We start from the raw sequence: 20,071 nt of genomic DNA, 5'->3' as shown, positions 1-20,071 counted from the left end.
AATCAAATAAGAATATTAATAAATGACGACTAATACATAATATAAAGATCATTTGTAGGTTATGTTCTTCATATGTAATAACTTAAGAGTTTCTACTGTCATACATTTGTATTTCTGTAAATTTAGTAATATTGCCAATAAATCAAATGTTTTATTAAGTTCTTTATAATTCAAATATAATTCTAAAATGATATATTTTTGATATCGTTCATAAATGTATACATATAAATATATATATATATATGTATGGATGTATATATGGTGTTTAACGTTGGCAACACTTGTTTACATTAAGTTATTAATGAAAATAAACTAGTTCTTATTAAATTTCTTTTGAAAATCTGTTTACATAACTCTACATTTAATAAATCTTAATAAATTCAAATATAAAAACTAAATATGTACTTAAATTATAATTTATGTTACAATGAATTTGTAGTAAAAGTTGTCAACTTCCTCTGCCACAAAACTGTGCATATATGTATGAAGGTGTACTACGTGATTAAATAGTAAAAAAAGGGCACAAAAACAACGCAACACTGGTATTCATACAATACGATTTTACTTCAACTAGAGCAAATACAAACACTTTGCAAAACCATTGCTGTGATTTGTATTCATAATAAAAGAATTTTGAATTGCCATTGTCAGAGAGAAGTACAATTTTGATTGAAAAAAGAGTTTGTAATGAGTGTGTTTGGTTGTAATATAGAGTTAATATCCGATAAAAGATCTTAATAAAAGCGGGCTTCTGACTTGATAGCAGGACGATAAAATTTGAAAACGGTGCCAAGCAGCACTGCAACCCCACCAACGCGTCGCAGTTAACGTCGCAGTAGCGTTGCCATCATTGTACCTATCATATTTTGTTCGTTTCAATCCATCCGCGGTTCAGAGGAGCAGAGCAAGACTTTTAAATGCGCCCAGAATCCTTCCGGATATAAAACGGGACAGGTAAAAACGTGATGAAAATATATAAAAAATTATTAATAATACCTATATAAGAAAACATAGTAATAGCTACACCGAAATGTGCCCACCATTTTTCCAACCTTTAAAAGGAAAAATCTAATTAAAAGTGTTAAAGAAGAAATATGCATCTACATTTTTGTTATAACTAAAATCAAACAACAATTATTAAGACATTACTGATATCTCAACTGTCAAGGCTAATGTAAAGCCAATAGTTACTTCATCAATTAAGCAACCGTACAAATAACGAACACTGGAATTATTCCTAACTAATAGCTTTTATAATAACTAAAACTAAGAAAAATTATAAAGTATATTTGGTATGAATAATAACGTAATTACAATTGTGTATTCAAGTGATTTACCATTTATTAACAAAAATTTGCATTAGATATAAGCACACGCTTATATTTCATTTCAGTGGAAAATCTACATCAACTTTTACTATTGCAAATCAAGACACTAGGAAGAGTAGAAAATGAACATTAGTGGCGGAGATACTAGTGGTACAAAACTAGTAAGTCACAGGACCAGTAATATTGTATCATCAACTTTAAACAACAATAGCCCTTTAACTTATATGCCCCAAGTGGCATTCATTACACCAGCAGTTGAACCCACACCGTTTCCTCCGAATTCTTGTAATAAAAATACAAAGCAGCCGTGTTCATCTTCTGCTCCATCTGTGATGAGCGTAATTAGTTGTGCCAGCAACATTATGAATAACGAACACAATAACGCAGGTTTCGTAATGTCAAAAAATATTCATAATAACTCTACTTTATCGGCATCAGCAGCCACTTTGACTATTAACGCTCGTGGAGATCCAAATTCACACACGCCAAACAGTATAGGAGTCCAAGCAAGTGGAACAAATATCAAAATAGAAGGAGAAGCTTTGCAAATGCTTCAAAATTCCGGTAAGTTTCAAATGGTTCCAACAATATCGTTCATTGTTATAAAATGAAATATATGAATACAATTAGTTAGTGAATTTCTGATAATAATGGTATCTGCTCTTTAATTGTATTAAAATAATTGTGATATTACTTTTTGTGCTTAACAACTTTTTGGTAGATGCCATTTTCAATATCAATTAATTATGTAATGCATATACATACATATGAACATATGTGAAAAAACGTGAATGTGTAAAATAAATGCGTTTTGGCAGCTACTCCAAGTTGACCGCGTCCATAAGGTGACCTAAAATGTATAACTCTTCTTTGAATATTTACTCATGATAACAGAGACAGAATAATTATCACTGTTATTCTCTGTCTGTATTATTACTATGATTTTTTTTTTTTAATTCATTAAAGTTCATCTAACCAAACAAATTTATTTTGTGAATTCAAAAGACTGTTAATTATGTACATCTTTGTGAAATGTATAAGGATTATTCAAAATGTTATAAATAATTGGCATGAATATGAATTTAAAGAGGTTATTAATAACACTTCACCAACATACAAATGAAATGTATTGAAAGTGAAATATTGGGTCTACAAATTGAAGAATTTCTATAATGTTCATTCTGAATAGCTTTCGGCATAATAACATGGTATTGTCATACGTTTTACCATTAACTAAATAATAGTAAAATTTGTTTAAATGCTCGGAATTCATTATTTTTGTAAAACGTGTGTCCTCATATATAAATGTATGTATATATGCGTATGCTTGGCGATATCTACAGAGTAAATTTGTACATTAAGGTGATCGAAAACTATTTCAACAATTACATTGTATTTCCTATTTTAAAAATTCGTTAAGATAATATTTATCATTAGAAATTGTGCCTATACCACGTGATATAGGTATAACTACCACATTGAATGCAAATCATTACATTATTAATGTTCTATATTGTATATAAATTACTACATTCTACAACACCCAAATTTTATATTGGACTTTTTTCTTAAATATACAAAAATAAATATTTTACGACGGCGTAAAAAACATCCATGTGCAGCTATTAGGCTCGTGACTGCCGCTTTCAACAATGAAAATATATAAGAAATACACAAATGCCTACATTTAACATATTGCGAATAATCGACGACCTTAATGCAATATATACGCTAACCTTAAAATGCAACTCTGGGTGTTACTGCAAGTGTTAAGAAACAAACCTGCATCCTCATTAGTTAACAAATTTTGCTGTTTATTTCAATTGAATATTTCGACAAAAGTGTAACGATTGTGATAAATAATGGAGTTTTGTTTAGATAAAGGTAATAGTAAACAAAAGCATCACTTTTTGCTTTTGATAATTTATATAAATAGCGTTGATAATATGGGTTTATGAAATCATCATTCTATTGTTCGTTTTTATTTTGATACATAAATTTATGCAGCATATTCTTGAAACAATTTGTTCAATGAGATTTCTTTTAATAAAAATAATATGTAATAAAAAATAAATACACAAGCCATGTTACTAAGAAAGAAACATAACTACATTATTATATTATTCTATGTAGTTATTAGTGTATAACAATTATTTTGTTTGTAATACAATTTAAAAAATTTTCTTTTTTCCAGTAATTCCAGCTTCTATACTAGTACGTAACCACCAACAATACAGTGCACATGGGAATTCCAAAAGCACAGTTGACACAGCAACCCGTGGTGGTGTTGGGAATAGGTCAACGTCTTTAACAACATTGAATCAAGAACTTGTCAAACAAATAGTTGTTGGTAACCCACAAAAACATGGTGTCCTACCACAATTGACCGGAACAAATACAAACAATTCTCTTAATTCAACTGAAACTCTTCTTAAACCAACATCAACCATTACCAATCTTGGAGGAATCAAGCAACAAAACTCTTCCAATAAATCTACAACAAATCTGACTCAAACATCAGTATCTTGTGCGGCATCAACAACTCTACTAAGCTCAATAGGTACATCTCCAGCAATAAAAAAGCAATCTCAACAACTCAATGCGTTACAAAATCCATCAAGTTTGTTACAAACACCTACTAATGCGAAACTTCCTTTATCAGAAGCTGCTAAAATAGCAGCCGGTGGCTCAAGTAAAAAACGTAAAGAGTTGAGAACTGATGAGTGTTCTACAGATTTTACATTTAACTCTCAACAAAGTATACCTCCAAAAACACCTACTTCAACGCTGGATACAGCAATTCAAACTAAAGTGCCCATTATGAAAACTACGTCGGTTACAAATTCGTCAGTAAATAATAGCGGCTCGTTTAAGGTAGAAATCGATTTGACTAAACCTGTTTTGGTACAACCAAAACTTGTTGAAAAGCAGGAATCACTTCTTAAAGTACGCCCTGTTCAACGTGTTACTGAAAGTAGCACTAGCCCGCGTTCAAAACGTTCTAAATCACTGAGCTGCGCTTTCAAGGAGGTACACCTAACGAATGCCCCAGTCATTTTGAAACCGTCACTAACATTTTTACTATCATCCCAGCATACATTGTCAGAACGTCGTCATTCAACCACATCTGAAGGTAAAAATCTAAAACACAAAACTAGTCCTCCGCGTCGTAAACAGACATTGAATTCCAAATGTAATGTTATTGGAAACGAATATGAGATCATTGATCTGATTGACTACAATGAGGAGGAACACGAATTCAACGCTGATAAAGAACAAACAACAAATGCGGAAAAAGAAAATAATGTCATAGGATCACCAATGGATGAAGACATAATAGAAAACCAGCAAGATTCGACAAGCAACATGAAACCACCGCCACCATTCAATGTAACTGATAGAAATTCATTATATAATACCCCAAAAGAAGTCACTAAAGACGTTCATAATATAGAGGAATTACCAAAATTATCATCTACTAAAAAAAATTCAGAGAAGTATACATCTATCGAAGACGATCATATTGAAGAGCCGTCAATAAAATTTGAAATTATGATGAAAGATGTTGAATATCAAACGAGACCACAACAAACTGTTCAATCTGAGAAGACCGAAATTTCAATCCCAGACACAAAAGTCGAAGATACACATGCTTCTATAGAGCACAATCAAGATTCGTTAGAAAAATCACTATATTGTGATGAAAAAATCTCAGTTAGCTCTACATCTTCAGCATCTACCTCATCCAGTCGTCAAAGTTTGCATGACGATTTACAAATGTCGACATCTTCCAACATTACTCAAAACATGCCAATCAAACCCAACCAACCCAGCACTTCAGCAGCTTTTGTTAATACATTAGCAGCGCTACCTCCCGTTAAAGCCATTACAAACGCTACAGAAGACTCATTATCGTGTGCTTTAAAAATGTTATCCAACTTCAATATGCTAACCTGGAATCAACGCGTCGGTAATGCACGTGGCACCAATATGCGCTTCCAATTGAACGAATTCAATCTTATTGAAATAAATGAACGTTGCTCGCCACGAACACGTATTTACACAGCTTATGAGAAACCCATATATGAGCGAGAATCAGTGCCATATTTAAGTGAAAGTGACAAAGGCTTATTGTATTTGTGTAGGCGCTGTAATTGCCATGGACCAGCTCTGGATTTTTTGGCACCAGGTAATTAAACACAAAATAAGTGAATCATAAGATGATTAAGAAAATTTCAATTTTTTTGTTTTTAGAATTTTGTTCTTTGGATTGCTTGAAGCGAGAATCCCGAAAGCGTCGACATGAAGAATATACCACCTTTTCACGCAAGAGGAAAACTCAAGAATCGTACGTTCCAGCTCCAAGCAAGAAATCTTTCCGTTGGTCAACATATCTCCCAGAAAAGTTCAATGCCATTGCAGCACCTGTAAATCTATTCATTAATCCATTTCCAACAGGGCCCAATCGTTTTCAGATTGGCATGAAGTTGGAAGCTATTGACCCAGAAAATTGCTCACTATTTTGTGTTTGTACGATTGTTGATATACAAGGGTATCGCTTGAAGTTAACATTTGATGGTTATGAATATATGTACGACTTCTGGGTGAATGCCGATTCGATGGATATTTTTCCACCAGGCTGGTGTGCGAAAACTAAACGTATTTTGCAGCCTCCAAAGGGAAAAACTATTGATCAATTTAACTGGCTGTCATATTTAACTGAATGTAAATCTATAGCAGCCCAACGTGCGCTATTTACACATTTGAATGCATCTTTGGGCACACATAATCCATTTAAGGTAAGAAGAATATTTCAGACATCTAATTTCAATATTCAAGCGAGAGAAGGTTTACTCATATTAAAACACATACATATTTGGCTAACTATTTTTTTAGATTGGAATGCATTTGGAAGCCGAAGATCTCAATGACACCGGCAAACTATGTGTTGCTTCAGTTTCGGATGTATTGGACAATCGCATACGTGTACATTTTGATGGTTGGGATGATTGTTACGACTACTGGGTGGAAATTAGTTCACCGTACATTCATCCTTGTGGCTGGCATGTAGGACGGCACCAATTAATCGTACCCCCTGAATTTGAAAATACTACATTCTCTTGGACTGATTATATAAAAAATCATGGCAGTGGCATGGCCGCAACAGAAGAGATGTTTTCCACCCGCGATCCCATAGATTTCAAGCCGAATATGAAATTGGAGGTGGTCGATCCACGTAATGCCTCACTAATACGTCCTGCTACAGTTGTCGGTCGCAAAGGGCATCGCGTTAAATTACATCTCGATTGCTGGCCAAGTAATTATTGCTTTTGGTTGGAAGATGATAGTGCAGATTTGCATCCGATTGGTTGGTGTGAAGCTACTAGTCATGATCTAGAACCGCCACCTGGTTATAAAATGCGCTCAACAAAGGTGGTGTGTTCAACTTTTGGATGTCGCGGCATCGGTAATGCCAAACGACTGTATTTAAATACACATACGACACAAGATTGTTGCCCTTATGCAGCGGAGAACTGGAGACAAAAATGCGAAAAGCCACCGCGTTTGGAACATGAAGAGATTGTACGCTCAGAATCTGTGGGCAAACGTGTTATGAAACAAAAGCAGCAGCAACCATTAAAATGGAAGCAATCTCAGCCACCCACCCACGCAAATTTGAACGAAGCCGATATATTGCAACATATTCAGCTTTTGGATAATATAAAGACACGTCACATCATTCAGCAGGAAAAACCGCAGCATAAACAAACTACGCCGGAAAGTACAAACAGAATCGGAATCGGCTCTAAAAGAGAACAACAACAAACATTAATAAAAACTGAACGTATTGACAAGTCTACTGTAAACGCTGTAAAAGTTTACCAACCATTGGAAAGCACCTCTGCGGAACAATCAACATCTCTACTAATACCACAAATAAAAATTGCTAAAGAGTTTCTCTGTGACTATGGTCCGCGTCTTCAACAGAACTATAATATCTGGCAGCGCAATGTCGCTTTCGATATGCAACGTATTAAACGCAACCCTCTGCTTTGGTCAACAAAGGATACGTGTGCTTTTGTCCAGTGTGTACTACGGAACGCCGACATAACAGAAATGTTTTTGCGTGAGGATATCGATGGTAGTGCGCTTTTGCTGCTGCAGCAATCCGATCTTACCGAAACTCTCGGTTTGAAATTAGGACCCGCCGTAAAGTTGTTTTCATGCATTCTGCAACTACGTACTCTGGCCGTTCTCAAATTCAATGTGAACGCACAAAGTTGCAATTAACACTTCTCATTGCAGTTCGTTCTCCCAGCCAAATTTGTTTTATATGCAGCCAATGTTGTATGCATGTATGTATATTTGTTATTGTTGTTGAATTACAATACATCAATTATTTAATTCGAATTGGTAAAATATTTTGCAAAGCAATTGCAATTGAAAATATTGTTGTTGTAGTTGTTGGTTTTTCAGAAACCTTTCTCATAGAATTTTGAGGTATGCTACTGTGTTGGCAGTCCTTTGAAAGTAAAACTCGCTTGTTTTCCCACAAAGATAATAGAGAACCTTAATGCGTTTGTATATTTTAGATTTGTCTAAAAATGTTTTATTAGCAATAAGTTATGATAATATGTTTGCCATATTAATGTATGTATATTGAAACATCCCGATTTGTTGCTCTTATATACTTTTTACACAATACTTTATTTTAAATATTAAGTTTGCAAATTTAGCCAACGACAATGCGACCTACATATATAAAATTGAATTTAGAACTATCTGTATATGGGCTAGCTACTCCAAATGTGGGTGCTAACAGCATCCACGCCATTGATCTGTAAATATGAATTCACACTGTGTAGATTTTTTATTATAAAACTGTAAAAGATATGATAAATCATGATAATAAATATATTAAATAATATCCACAACTCACTGGGCGAATCGTATATCAGTTCTCACTTCGGATTTGTTGCTTTAAAATAAGTTGATTCATTATTTTCGCAGACCTGAAGTGGCTAATTTGGCTTTGCTATTTTCAATAAGGATCATTTAAATTTATTTTAATAGAGTTTATATTGAAAGCCTTCTTACATACTTATTGTGTTATATATACTCTATAATATTTACTACTAATAACAAAACACATACATATTATGAAATTATGTAACATGAGAAGAACCGCTAAATGTTATTTTAAATTAACTTATTAATTTGGTTCTTTTTTGTTAAACAAATATGATTTTGCAGGACCCGAATCGAAATCTGCTTTTGATAGTTTGTTGAGATCCAAAAGGCATGCGGCTTCCACTAATTTTAAAAACTGTTCTGATTCACGATTGTCATTTAACTTATTTCGTCGACCATATTCCTCAAGTTTATGTAGAATTAATTTTGTTGATATATGTGGCTGTTGTGAAATGAGTATCACCAGCCTCTTAAGATGGTTGACATTCAATTTGTAGAAGGACTCAACAGACAAAAGCCTTTCGACGTATTTAGTAATTTCCTAAAAGTACACCAGTATTTAATCAAAACGAAAAGGAAAATATGCGCTTTTGTGTATTAAATACACACCTCATAACATAACAATAATAACGGTAAGTTTTCATGAAGACACGCCAAATCATACATTGGCCACACGTCTCCTATTGTCCAGTTGTGCTTGCGTCTCAAGTGTTCTACTAATTCATCAGTTAAATCTTGCATCATGTACTTGTCTGCTAAGTAAAATAATTCGCCCAACTCTTTCAAAGACAGAAATCGTTCTGTTTCTATTTCATATATATAAACGTAGCGTAAGAAACGTTCAAAACTCTTGGGATCTACTTCTGTTATACGGACTGGTCCATCTCCATTGAATTCACTATAAAACATTCGTTCGAAAACTTCGGAGGCAGAAGCTAAAATCATTTTATGGCAGCGAAAGCGTCGTGGCTCCTCAAATTGTGAATCCCCAACAAGAAACTCGCAGTCAGCAAGATGCTGATCATCTAGAAGGCGTATACGTCTTTCCTTACTATTTGGCATTCTGCTATCCAGATGTTTATAATTATTAATTTACATCTTAAGTCAATTAAATTTTACTTGCCGTTTACAAAACATATTTATTATTAAATATTCGATAGGATATCGAATATCGTAAATTTTGAACAGTTGATATTAAGAATTGTAGCAAAACAAAACATTAAAAATAAGTTTTCTTCTTCTTCTTGACTAGAAAGCAATACAATAAGGAATGGTCTACTACAATACATACATTAGATGGGAGAGCCAATTTTGCAAAATCGAACGAATATTTATAATTTTTGGAAACTAATAAATTTCTAAATATTTTGACAGAATATTGTCATACATTAAAAATTTTAACCCAATCTTACATAATTGAATATGTGTGTATTTACAAATTATTATTAGCTTTGGTATAATTCATATTCTTAAAGGCCTAAGAAAGTAAATCACAATCCCTGTAAAAACTAAAAGAATTCGCCTTATTTCTCAAACGAATAACCTAATTTTGGATCGGATTACTCAAGACGTCTTTCATTGTCTGATACGACAACATCTCATAGCTTCATAAGTGACAACCCACTCCGAACAATACGAGATAAAAACGAATGTTCGCTAGGTTTGGATTTGAGCAAAATAAGTTTTTGTGTCTTATTAGTCAAAGGCGTTTTTGATTAATTCTTTGTGGATTGAGCCTTAGTCGTCTTTTATAAAAACAGTAATCACTAATTTAAATTTTTAGCATTTACTTAACAGTAATTTTAATGTAATAGATGTTAATCTTTTACATATTTTCAGGGTTGTACAATTACTTGCAAACAAAAAATAAAATAAATTGGTACATACTCGTATGAAGGTGATGTGATAAAGATAGGTATTTGTCTTTCCCTCGTATGTATTCGTTTATTTACAGAAGTTCGTTACAAATACACATATATTGAATATGACGAACGATTTCGTAACCATGTGAATGGCAAAAATGTGTATAACATATTGGAACGGTGAAATGCGAAACACAAATGTTTCATAATCAGCCATTTTGTTTTGTAATTTTAACGAATTATCCTGTCATAAATAAATAATTATTATAATTCGATAAGTAAATAAATCAAAATTTGTACGTTTCGTTTATATAAAATAGCGGATGATTTCTTTTTCATTTTACATAAAATTTATATTACTTTACTACATTTTTGACTACTTTTTACACTTCTTTTACTAATTTAATCTATTACAAAAAATTTAAACCATAGCAGTTAATGGCATAAGTTCTTTTTTTTTAAAGATTTTTACTTACTAATGTTTGAAGTGCAGATAATATATTTTTAATGTAATTATTCATATTACTGAGCAATTTATTTGTTGGTTTCTATAAATGAAGTGAAATAAATATTTTGTCTGATATCTTTCCGAACGCTTCCAGCATTGACAACTTTACTTGCGCCATTTTCCACAGTAGAATACAGCCACACTGTTGGAAATTGATAGAGTTATGTTTCTTGCAAAGCCGATTGGAGGTAAACTACAATTTTGCGTTTATTTACAACGTTTTTATGTAAAGATTGTGAGCGCGAACTTAATAAAACAATTGTTAAGATAAAGCTAAATTTTACGAAACATTGTTGTGGTCAATATTTTTCAATCACGTTTATTATAAAAGTGTAAAAAACGGTGTGGAAATCTAAAATTGACAATAAAAGTGAGTTTAGTTCTCGAGATCGACAAATCGTTTCGTTCCTGTGTCATTATTTTTCCGCCTCATTCCGTATCTTGGCTGTTCCTGTTGAAAGTCGTATTATATCGGGCAATCAGTAAATCCATTTGAAGAAAAATTAGCTATTTTGTACGTGGGCAATATTTTTTGATACAAGTTTTCGAAAATTACAATGTTTATGTATATGTGCAAATAATAAAGTTGTCGCCGGCAATAAAGGTGTATCTGACCTGTGAGGGAGACTGTTGGCAGTCGATGTGGTATTCGTACAAGTATTTGCTCCCACTGTGCGTGCTGTACTTTCAGGGTAGCCACACTGTGCATACACCTCATTACCATTGGGTCAACCTACGAATTGTGTTAGTTTATTAAAATTATTGCGACTAGATCTAATAATAAATTGATTAATTAATTGCAATAATGAAAATAAAGTTTTACTTAAGTGAACTTAAATCAAATATTGATTTGGCCATGTTTACCCAAGCCTCGTCAACTCGCCGTGTGTGATGTCTTGTATCGTAACGGCGGGAAAACATTGGATAGCAGGACAATTTAAACGATGCTATGAAACAATTATGTGAATCCAAATAAAAAATAATGCATAAAACATTGTGAGCCGTAACTGTAGTTTTCGTAATTTTATATGAATTTAAAATTATAATCAAAGAAATAACGTATATTATTATTTTTTGTTTTTAGTTAATGTTTAGGATTTACTTACGGTTCAAATATCAATCAATCGTATTCCAATGGAGGAAATCTCAAGTTTAGACTCATTTCACACTGACGCGGAGTCAAGTGCTCGGCCAGAATCAGAGCCACCGAAATTAGATGAAGACACATCACAAGCCTCAATAGACAAAGTCGTGGACGGTGACGTCACTAAAGATACTGAAGATGGCAATAACGAAGAGGACTTCGAACAAATTTCAGAAGGATCATTTGATGTAGATGAGCACTCAAATGGAACTTCTTCAGGTGCACCCAAAGATGAAGGAAGTAGCACACAGGAAAAGTTGGCTAGTGGTGCGTTCGAAGGAGATGAGGGAGGTGGTGACGAGGTTCAAGGTGGTGGTGAGGAAGAAAATAAAGAACCTGACACAGTGGACAACAAAACTCAAGAATCTACAGATTTCGAAGAGGTAGATGCTAACGTATCGGGTGGTGGTCATAATTTAGCCGCCGATGAATCTGATATGTTGGGCGAGTCTGACATGACTTTACCGACTGCAGAAGACGAGTTAGATGCATCTGTAGAACCAGTTGCCAAGGCTGTTGAAGCCATTGGAACGGATAAACAAACTGATAGTGTAGATGTGGGTGAAACTGGGACAGATTTGCAAACCACATCTGGAGATGTGGATATGCCATCAATCACTAACTCACCTGAAGATGAAAAAGTTGAAAAGGGCAATGAGAAATCAGTTGATGAAGAAAGTCATGATCTTAGTGCTGAACAGAATGATGTTAGCATGGAAGCCTTGGAAGCCCTGGAAGACGATGAACCTTGTAATGATAATAGTAAACCTGAGAGTGAAGTTGGCGAAAAAAGAACGGATGCTGATGAAGACGCCCAAGAAGAAGACAATAACAGTAAGAATGAAGATGATGAGATTGCTGATGTGGGTGATAGTACTAGCAAGCAACTTGATGTGAACGAAGATAATACTGATGCAACAGATAAAGTCGCAGAAATGGTTACAAGCGAAGATCCTGAACCTGAACGAGAAGATGGTAATTATTCTTATTTATTTTAAAAACTAATAATTATTATGGGTTATTGTTCTTATAGAACCAGTGGAGAATGTACAAGAACCAGAAGATTCTGATATTTGTCTTATACCCGATGATCCTGAGAATGAAGTAACACAAGCTGAAAAGGAACAAGCTATACTGGCTCGTGAAAATGCGGAAAAAGAAGATGCAGAGGCGCAAAAAGAAAGAGATAAGGAAGCAGCCGCTGTAGGTATCAGTGAAGCTGAACCAAAGTCCGTTTCTGAAAAAAATACCTCAGCTACCATTGAAGATGACTCGGAATTGGGTGATACTGGAGGTAAAACTATAAAGTCTATAAAGTTTTAGACGTAACATTTTGTTTTATAGGACACCTCTTTAGTATTTGATTAATTCCATTACTTTATCTAAATTCTTTTAATGGTCTATAAATATATTAAAAAGTACTTAAATGTAACTTCACCTTTATGTAAAAGTAATTACAAAATATATAAGTATTATATATGATTATTATTGTTTGATGAAAGTAATTACCATTTTAAACTTATGTATGTATACATTAGATATGTAATTCAATAGAGTAAATTTTAAATATTCTGTTTTTTTTTTTTTGGATAGTCGAAGCCAAAGCTCAAGCTGAATCAGCTGGAGCTGAAGCCGCCGCTGATGCTGGTAGTGGCAGCAGCGAAGGTGAGCGCCTAACACTGTTTAGTAATTAAAATTGTATTGTATTTAAATAGATGTTTAAAGCTTAACATTATATTTACGTAAGTGTATTCTGCCTACTTAGGACATTATTAATATTTATAGTTATCAAATAATTTAATTTGTAAAGTTAATTAATAAAGTTTTTATATTTATGTAGAAATGCAGTCCAACACAGCAGAAGAAACCGCTGAAGCGCCCGACGCTGATGAACCTTTATTAGAGGAAATGCAAACAAATACAACGGAAATGGGATCAACACAAAAAATTATAATTGCATGGATTATTTCATCAACGCAAAAATGTATACAGTGTGAAAATGAAAAAATGTGTGGATTTCGATTTAAGAACCCCGAAAGTGGTAATTTTGAATATTTATGTGAACAAGATTGCTGTGATGCCATTTTATCTGCTAATCCTGGAAAGTATTTTATTCGAAGAAAAAAGTTTCTTATCGAAGAGCTAACTAATGAAGCAAAAGACGTCGATTCAACAGATAATGAAATCGATGAGAGTGCACCCAGCGAGACCGTAGAAAAATCTGCTGTTGCAGAGAAAGATGCAAACCGGCATACATGTTTACAGTGCAAGGAAGAAAAATTATGTAAATATTTTTTCCGTCAGGATGATGAGCACCACTATATTTGTAGTGATATTTGTTACAACCTTTTAAATTCAGAAGAGCCTGAGAAATTTAAATTGAAACGACATTCAATACGGGTGCGGAATATTGGATCTACTTTACCAACAACGGCAACGTCTTCAACAGCTGCCGCCAGTACCACTGCAGCGGCAAAGACAAAAAGTCCACGAGATACAGGTGTTGTAGCTCGTACCTCTGCAGAAGCGGAGGCAGCACGAGTAGAGCGAAATGCCAGTTTTATGCGTCGCTGTGCTGAATGCTTCAATGAAGTAACGTTAGGTGATAAAAATTTACTGTGGGAAACAATGGATTTTTGCAATGAAATTTGTCTCGGCAAGTACCAACGCACAATAGGTGCTAATTGTCAAACATGTCATGGAGAAGTACCACATCCTGCTCTTGGTAAATATTGTGTACGGTTCGGCTTTGACATTCGGCAATTCTGTTGTGCAGCATGTTTAAATGAGTTTAAAAAAGGTTTAAAAACGTGTTCTTGCTGCCAAAAGGACATTTCTTCGGGCAGTGAGGGTTTTCTTGCACCAGTGGGCGACAAGGAACAATTTAAAGATTTTTGTTCACAGGCTTGTATGCGTCGTTACGATAGCATGTGCAATCCCAAAAAGAAACTACGTAACGATACTTGTGCTGTGTGTAATAACGATAAACCAGTGCGCGTCGAAATAATGCTAGATGGTAAAGAGCATAATTTCTGTTCAAATCCATGTTTTTCGGCTTTCAAATTCGTAAGCAATATAGTAGCCGATCAATGTGCTATGTGTTCTAAGTATTTTGAACGCAAAGGTTCGGAGTCGTATACAATTTACACAGAAAGACGAACTAAAGTGTTTTGTACACGAGTTTGTCTTAATGTGTATATAATTGTTAATCGACGTATTGTCTCATGTCAATGGTGCAAAGTTAAGAAATATAATTTCGACATGATTTACAAACAGCAAGATGCACAAGAAATTCTAATGTGCTCTCTCAACTGTCTAACTTTGTACGGTGTGTCTATTAATGCTTTTTCACGCACTGTTGCCAATTGTGACAATTGCAACACTTCTGCGACACCACAATACCATCTCACAATGTCGGATGCTTCGATGCGTAATTTTTGCACATATCAGTGTGTTATGCAGTTCCAAAGTCAATTTGCAAGAGCACCGCTTACTTTGGAAAATGATTCACCATCAACCCAACAGACCACTACAGTGACACAAAGCGGATCTAACAAAAGCAATGTACCTTTTCCAACTGGATTGCCAAAAAGGGTGAAGTTGAAGATGCCGCAACAAACGAAACCTCAAATACAGGTAAAATTTACTATAATTTCCATTCTTAAACAAAATGTACTTCCAAATAATTTTTTTTGTTCAATATTAAAAAAACATTTCTGAAATTGAGATCCAAATTTATTTTCACAAACATTCGTATTTTAAATAAATTTGATTTACAAATTATTTAAATTGTGTCTTGTTTGGTAACTACTATTTATCTAATGTAGTAGATTCGATACAAAATAATATTGTCATCCCTCTCTAGCATATAGTTTGTGCAAGTATCGTTACTTTTGACTGTTTAAAAACCTAACCTCGATTAATTTTTCGTTTGAGATCTACAGTTTTTTTAAACACATTTAATATTATTTCCTGTAGATCAAAATTCCTGCAAAAACAACGCCTGCAAGTAAAAAGGGGCCTACAATGCCAGTTATATCAACGGTATCTTCTCTAGCAAGTGGTGAGACCGAAACAATGATTGGTAACGTAACTGTACGTCGAGGCAGAGGTAGAGGTCGAAAGTTAGATTCCCCACCACCTTTGCCGCAAATAACCACACCAATGAATGTACCAAATCGAGGTCGACCGAGAAAGCAAATAGACTATACTGCGTCTCCATCTCCACCTCCAATGGACTTGCCACTGCCATCAACAAGTGCAAAGTCAATAGGAAAGCGAAGCCAGCCAAATTCGGTCCCTAGTCATGTTGATAAGGGAGTTGGGGAAACGAGAATTATTGCTGTGCCACCATATCCGCCTGCTGTTCGAAATGTGCAGACCAGTTGTAAACCACAAACCGTTACTGTCGGTTTCCAAACTACGCCGAACACGACGAACGCAGCTACACAAACTGGCAAGGATTACTCCAATAAGGTGTTAATACCAATTCCTGTGCCGATTTATGTGCCACAACCAATGTACATGTATTCGGCACCATTTCCGGTACCAGTACCAATACCATTACCAATACCCGTACCAATATTTATACCAACTACACGAAATTCGGCTCAAGGTATACTTAAGGAGATAAAAAAAATACAAGATAAAATGCCAGCTGATCCATTTGAAGCTGAATTGCTAATGATGGCTGAGATGGTAGCCGAAGAAAAACATGAATCTGATTCGGATTCAGAAGATGAAGTAAAAACTGAACCCAGCTTAGTGCCACTACAATACAATAATGAGGTACAACCTGTTGAAGTGGCTAACAATTCATATGGTGAAGAAGTACTACAGATGGCATTAAAAATGGCGACCGGTGAGTACGGCCAACCTGCAGTTGATCTTGAATCGGCAATGACTGCTAGTGAGATAACGAATCCACCACCAGGTATGGTGGGACACGATGATTCTATGAGTCATATGAGTGCCCACCATATGCAACAGCAACCACACCATATAATGGAAACACAACGGTTTGTAAATTAAAACATTATTTATATATATGCAATATTAAAATTAAGTTTTTTTCTCATATCAGCGGACGTGGGCGTAAACGTGGTGGTTTAACTTCACCAGTATCACCACGAAGTAATAACCGTTCACCGGTGAAACGTTCTAGGTTGGATATAGAACCAACTCAACCAACTCCGCAACCCATACAGCCTGTGGAAAAACCCGACGCCAACATGTGTTTGAAATACACTTTTGGTGTGAATGCGTGGAAGCAATGGGTAATGACGAAGAATGCCGATATCGAAAAGAGTACAACAAGACGTCGACCGTTCAAAACGGAGCTTTTGCAAATGACCGCAGACGAATTAAACTATTCTTTGTGTTTGTTTGTAAAGGAGGTGCGTAAACCAAATGGCACTGAATATGCTCCAGATACCATATACTACTTGGTTTTAGGTAAGTTAAAACAGTATTTTATATAATTTTATAATATTTTTACATCTTGAATAATATTTTATTTTTGAAAAATTAATTTTGAATTGAAAATTTATTATTAGGCATCCAGCAATATCTATATGAAAATGGCAGAATTGATAATATTTTCACGGATCCATACTATGAACGTTTCACCGACTGTTTGGATGAAGTGGCCCGTAAATTTTCAGTCCTATATAACGATTCACGTAAGCAGATGTTTTCACAAATTCATTTAAAAATGGAAATTAAAAAATAAAAATTATATTACAGAGTACATTGTGACCCGTGTTGAAGAGGAACATTTATGGGAGTGTAAACAACTAGGTGCTCATTCACCACATGTCCTACTTAGTACACTCATGTTCTTTAATACAAAGCACTTCAATTTAACGGTTTGTAATATTAAACCAATAGCTGTTTAATTATTATTTCAAATATTTCGATTTTTCTGTTTTAACTAGACGGTAGAAGAGCACATGCAATTATCATTCTCTCATATAATGAAACACTGGAAACGTTCAGCACAAAATGCTAAAATGCCAGGAACTAGAAACGTGCTTCTACGTTTCTATCCGCCACAAGCTGGACTTGGTAAGTGTTCTCATAGAAATAAAATCAAAACAAACATTAAAATATAAAAAAAAATAAATACATTACATAAAAATAAAAAAATAAATAACAAGAATAAAAAAATAAATAATAAAAAAAGAAATAAATAATAAAAAAAAAAATAAAATAAATAATAAAAATAAAAAATATATTAAATAAAAAAATTAAAAAATATTAACTAAAAACAAATAATAATAAATAATCAGCTACATTATTGAATATTTATGCCAAGTTTTCATTTTATCTTCGCAGATGCTAACCCTCGTAAGAAAAAGGTTTATGAACAGCAAGAGAACGAAGAAAATCCTTTGCGTTGCCCAGTACGGTTGTACGAGTTTTATCTCTCTAAATGGTAGTTTACTAATTAAATTTATAAATTATAACGTTAGTAGCTAATATCATTTGCAACAATTTTTTTTTAGCCCTGAAAGTGTGAAAACTCGCAATGATGTATTTTATTTACAACCTGAACGCTCTTGTGTACCTGACTCACCGGTTTGGTATTCCACCCAAGCTCTCAGTCAGGAGTCATTACAAAAGATGCTACATCGTGTCAAGATGGTTAAGGAGATCAACATTGCACTGCTGACGAGTTAATACGATGTAGTTTTGCCAAGCAACAGCAGCAGTAGCACAACTAACACCACCAACACACCCAACACTATTAGTCAAAACCGCAGCCATACAAACCAACATCAGCACTCAGCACTGCAGACGGCCATTAATGCATTGCGCTGTTTATTTCCGCCTCTAGGGTGAAGCAGTGAGGTACAGCTCGACTAAAGTTCTTATTTCTTATTAACTGAGACAGGTATAGTACAGGATTGTGCTTCCGTGTACTCAACCAGTCAGTTTCAGGCAATTAAATAAGGAAACTTTATTGGTACATATTTGCTATAACTGATAAAATATTTAAGATTTGTTATATATATATGTAAAATGCACTAATATCAAAGTAAAAATAGAACGAATAATTTTCTGAATATTATACATATACATATATGGAATCGATAAAAAACCAATTAAAGATACACACATAAATACTTAGTGTTTGTACGGATATGAAATATTTTTTTATTTGTACGAAAATGTGTTGCTTAGATTTAGTTTAGCCATCTGCACAAAGCAAAGGCGTGAAAAGACACCGAAAATGGCTTTACGAATATGTAACTATAATTTTGACAAAAAAATGGAATCATGTAGCATGAGTCAGCACGTTTGCCACGGAAATGAATTTGAGTAGCAGCAATTGTTTATTTTCCAACACATTTCATGCATTTCATTAGTAATTACATAAAACCAGATTTGATTACCCGAAACGTAAAAGTGTAAAGAAATACTAAACACAACAAGTTATGCGTGAAAGCGTTGATCATTCAGTGTTTACTTATCCACTAGATCAGATCAGAAATGGCTGCAGTATAGTTAAGAACAATTATATAAATATATGATATTTCTAAATTAGGTATCGGGCGCTTTTAATTTTAAATTTAAACAAAAAATGCGTGTATAACACTTTCTGCTCACATATAAGCTGTCTTGTGGGGGCTTTAGTGAGTTTGTTTTGTATTTTTAAGCATTTTAAAAACACTTCCTATGTTAAAAATTTAACAAAATAAATCAAATAACTTCAATTCACTTTTGGTTTATATTCAAAGAGTTTGTTTGTTACATTCAAATGAGAAAGGTATATTATCAATCTGTTACAGATTTAGCATTCTGGTTACATTATTTGTTTTTAGATTTATTTTAAAATTGAACACTGTTATTATGGTCAAGTAAATAAAGTCGGCGGCGATAATGAAATGCATGATCTACATATAATTGTGTTAGATATTTATTATATTATAATATATATACATATATGTATGTATAAGTATGTATTTGCGTGACTAAAATTTGGTTATTTTTGTTTTTCCCTTTTCAAAAATAAAATAGTGAATCTTTTAAGGCAGCAAAGTTGTGTTAACTGTATTTTACAGGCAAATTATTTCAACTATTTACTTTAAAAGTGTGTTGGAAGAATATTTGAGAACGGATTTTGTAACTAGTTCGGTTAATTGTAAAAAAAGACAATTAACAAAAATTTTTTGTTGAAAACAATTTCTATTTAACAACAGGATAGCCAATGTATTTCAATTGTAGTTCTTGATATAACAACGTTTGCGCGATA

General features: G+C 33.8%; 3 protein-coding genes across 14 annotated transcripts; 2 read left to right on the top strand and 1 right to left on the bottom strand.

Moving 5' to 3' along the window:
* The first annotated feature begins 566 nt into the window (after positions 1-566).
* On the top strand, positions 567-8,263 carry Zmym3_0 (lethal(3)malignant brain tumor-like protein 3). 6 transcript variants are annotated; one of them, XM_029041561.2, is made up of 6 exons: positions 567-954; positions 1,364-1,892; positions 3,523-4,358; positions 4,422-5,517; positions 5,583-6,127; positions 6,225-8,263. In XM_029041561.2, the coding sequence occupies exons 2-6, from the start codon at positions 1,451-1,453 to the stop codon at positions 7,617-7,619; spliced, it is 4,314 nt and encodes a 1,437-aa protein (XP_028897394.2). In that variant the 5' UTR covers positions 567-954; positions 1,364-1,450; the 3' UTR covers positions 7,620-8,263. The 6 variants fall into 6 exon arrangements, with proteins under 6 accessions (XP_028897394.2, XP_054081347.1, XP_011185517.2 ...); XM_054225372.1 differs by having other exon boundaries at positions 568-954; positions 1,394-1,892; positions 3,523-5,517; XM_011187215.3 differs by having other exon boundaries at positions 568-954; positions 3,523-5,517.
* Positions 7,989-10,777, bottom strand: LOC105214039 (BTB/POZ domain-containing protein 3). 3 transcript variants are annotated; one of them, XR_008469997.1, is made up of 4 exons: positions 9,424-9,619; positions 8,910-9,363; positions 8,269-8,841; positions 7,989-8,210 (listed from the first exon to the last, which is right to left on the bottom strand). XR_008469997.1 is itself a non-coding variant. In XM_054225377.1 (3 exons), the coding sequence occupies exons 2-3, from the start codon at positions 9,360-9,362 to the stop codon at positions 8,542-8,544; spliced, it is 753 nt and encodes a 250-aa protein (XP_054081352.1). In that variant the 5' UTR covers position 9,363; positions 10,639-10,777; the 3' UTR covers positions 7,989-8,541. The 3 variants fall into 3 exon arrangements, 2 of the variants coding, with proteins under 2 accessions (XP_054081352.1, XP_011185516.1); XM_054225377.1 differs by lacking the exon at positions 9,424-9,619 and adding an exon at positions 10,639-10,777 and having other exon boundaries at positions 7,989-8,841; XM_011187214.3 differs by having other exon boundaries at positions 7,989-8,841.
* On the top strand, positions 10,722-19,532 carry LOC105214037 (zinc finger MYM-type protein 4). 5 transcript variants are annotated; one of them, XM_011187211.3, is made up of 12 exons: positions 10,722-10,858; positions 11,755-12,789; positions 12,848-13,108; positions 13,408-13,479; positions 13,655-15,450; positions 15,793-16,832; positions 16,898-17,268; positions 17,370-17,495; positions 17,560-17,681; positions 17,751-17,880; positions 18,151-18,250; positions 18,321-19,532. In XM_011187211.3, the coding sequence occupies exons 2-12, from the start codon at positions 11,805-11,807 to the stop codon at positions 18,493-18,495; spliced, it is 5,178 nt and encodes a 1,725-aa protein (XP_011185513.2). In that variant the 5' UTR covers positions 10,722-10,858; positions 11,755-11,804; the 3' UTR covers positions 18,496-19,532. The 5 variants fall into 5 exon arrangements, with proteins under 5 accessions (XP_011185513.2, XP_011185512.2, XP_011185515.2 ...); XM_011187210.3 differs by lacking the exon at positions 10,722-10,858 and adding an exon at positions 10,900-11,040; XM_011187212.3 differs by lacking the exon at positions 10,722-10,858 and adding an exon at positions 11,044-11,184.
* Positions 19,533-20,071: the final 539 nt, after the last annotated feature.

The sequence above is a fragment of the Zeugodacus cucurbitae genome, chromosome 2 (assembly GCF_028554725.1).
Source record: "Zeugodacus cucurbitae isolate PBARC_wt_2022May chromosome 2, idZeuCucr1.2, whole genome shotgun sequence".
Lineage (NCBI taxonomy): Eukaryota > Metazoa > Arthropoda > Insecta > Diptera > Tephritidae > Zeugodacus > Zeugodacus cucurbitae.
Note: the sequence above shows the minus strand (reverse complement) of the source record. Positions and strands in the feature narration are given on the sequence as shown.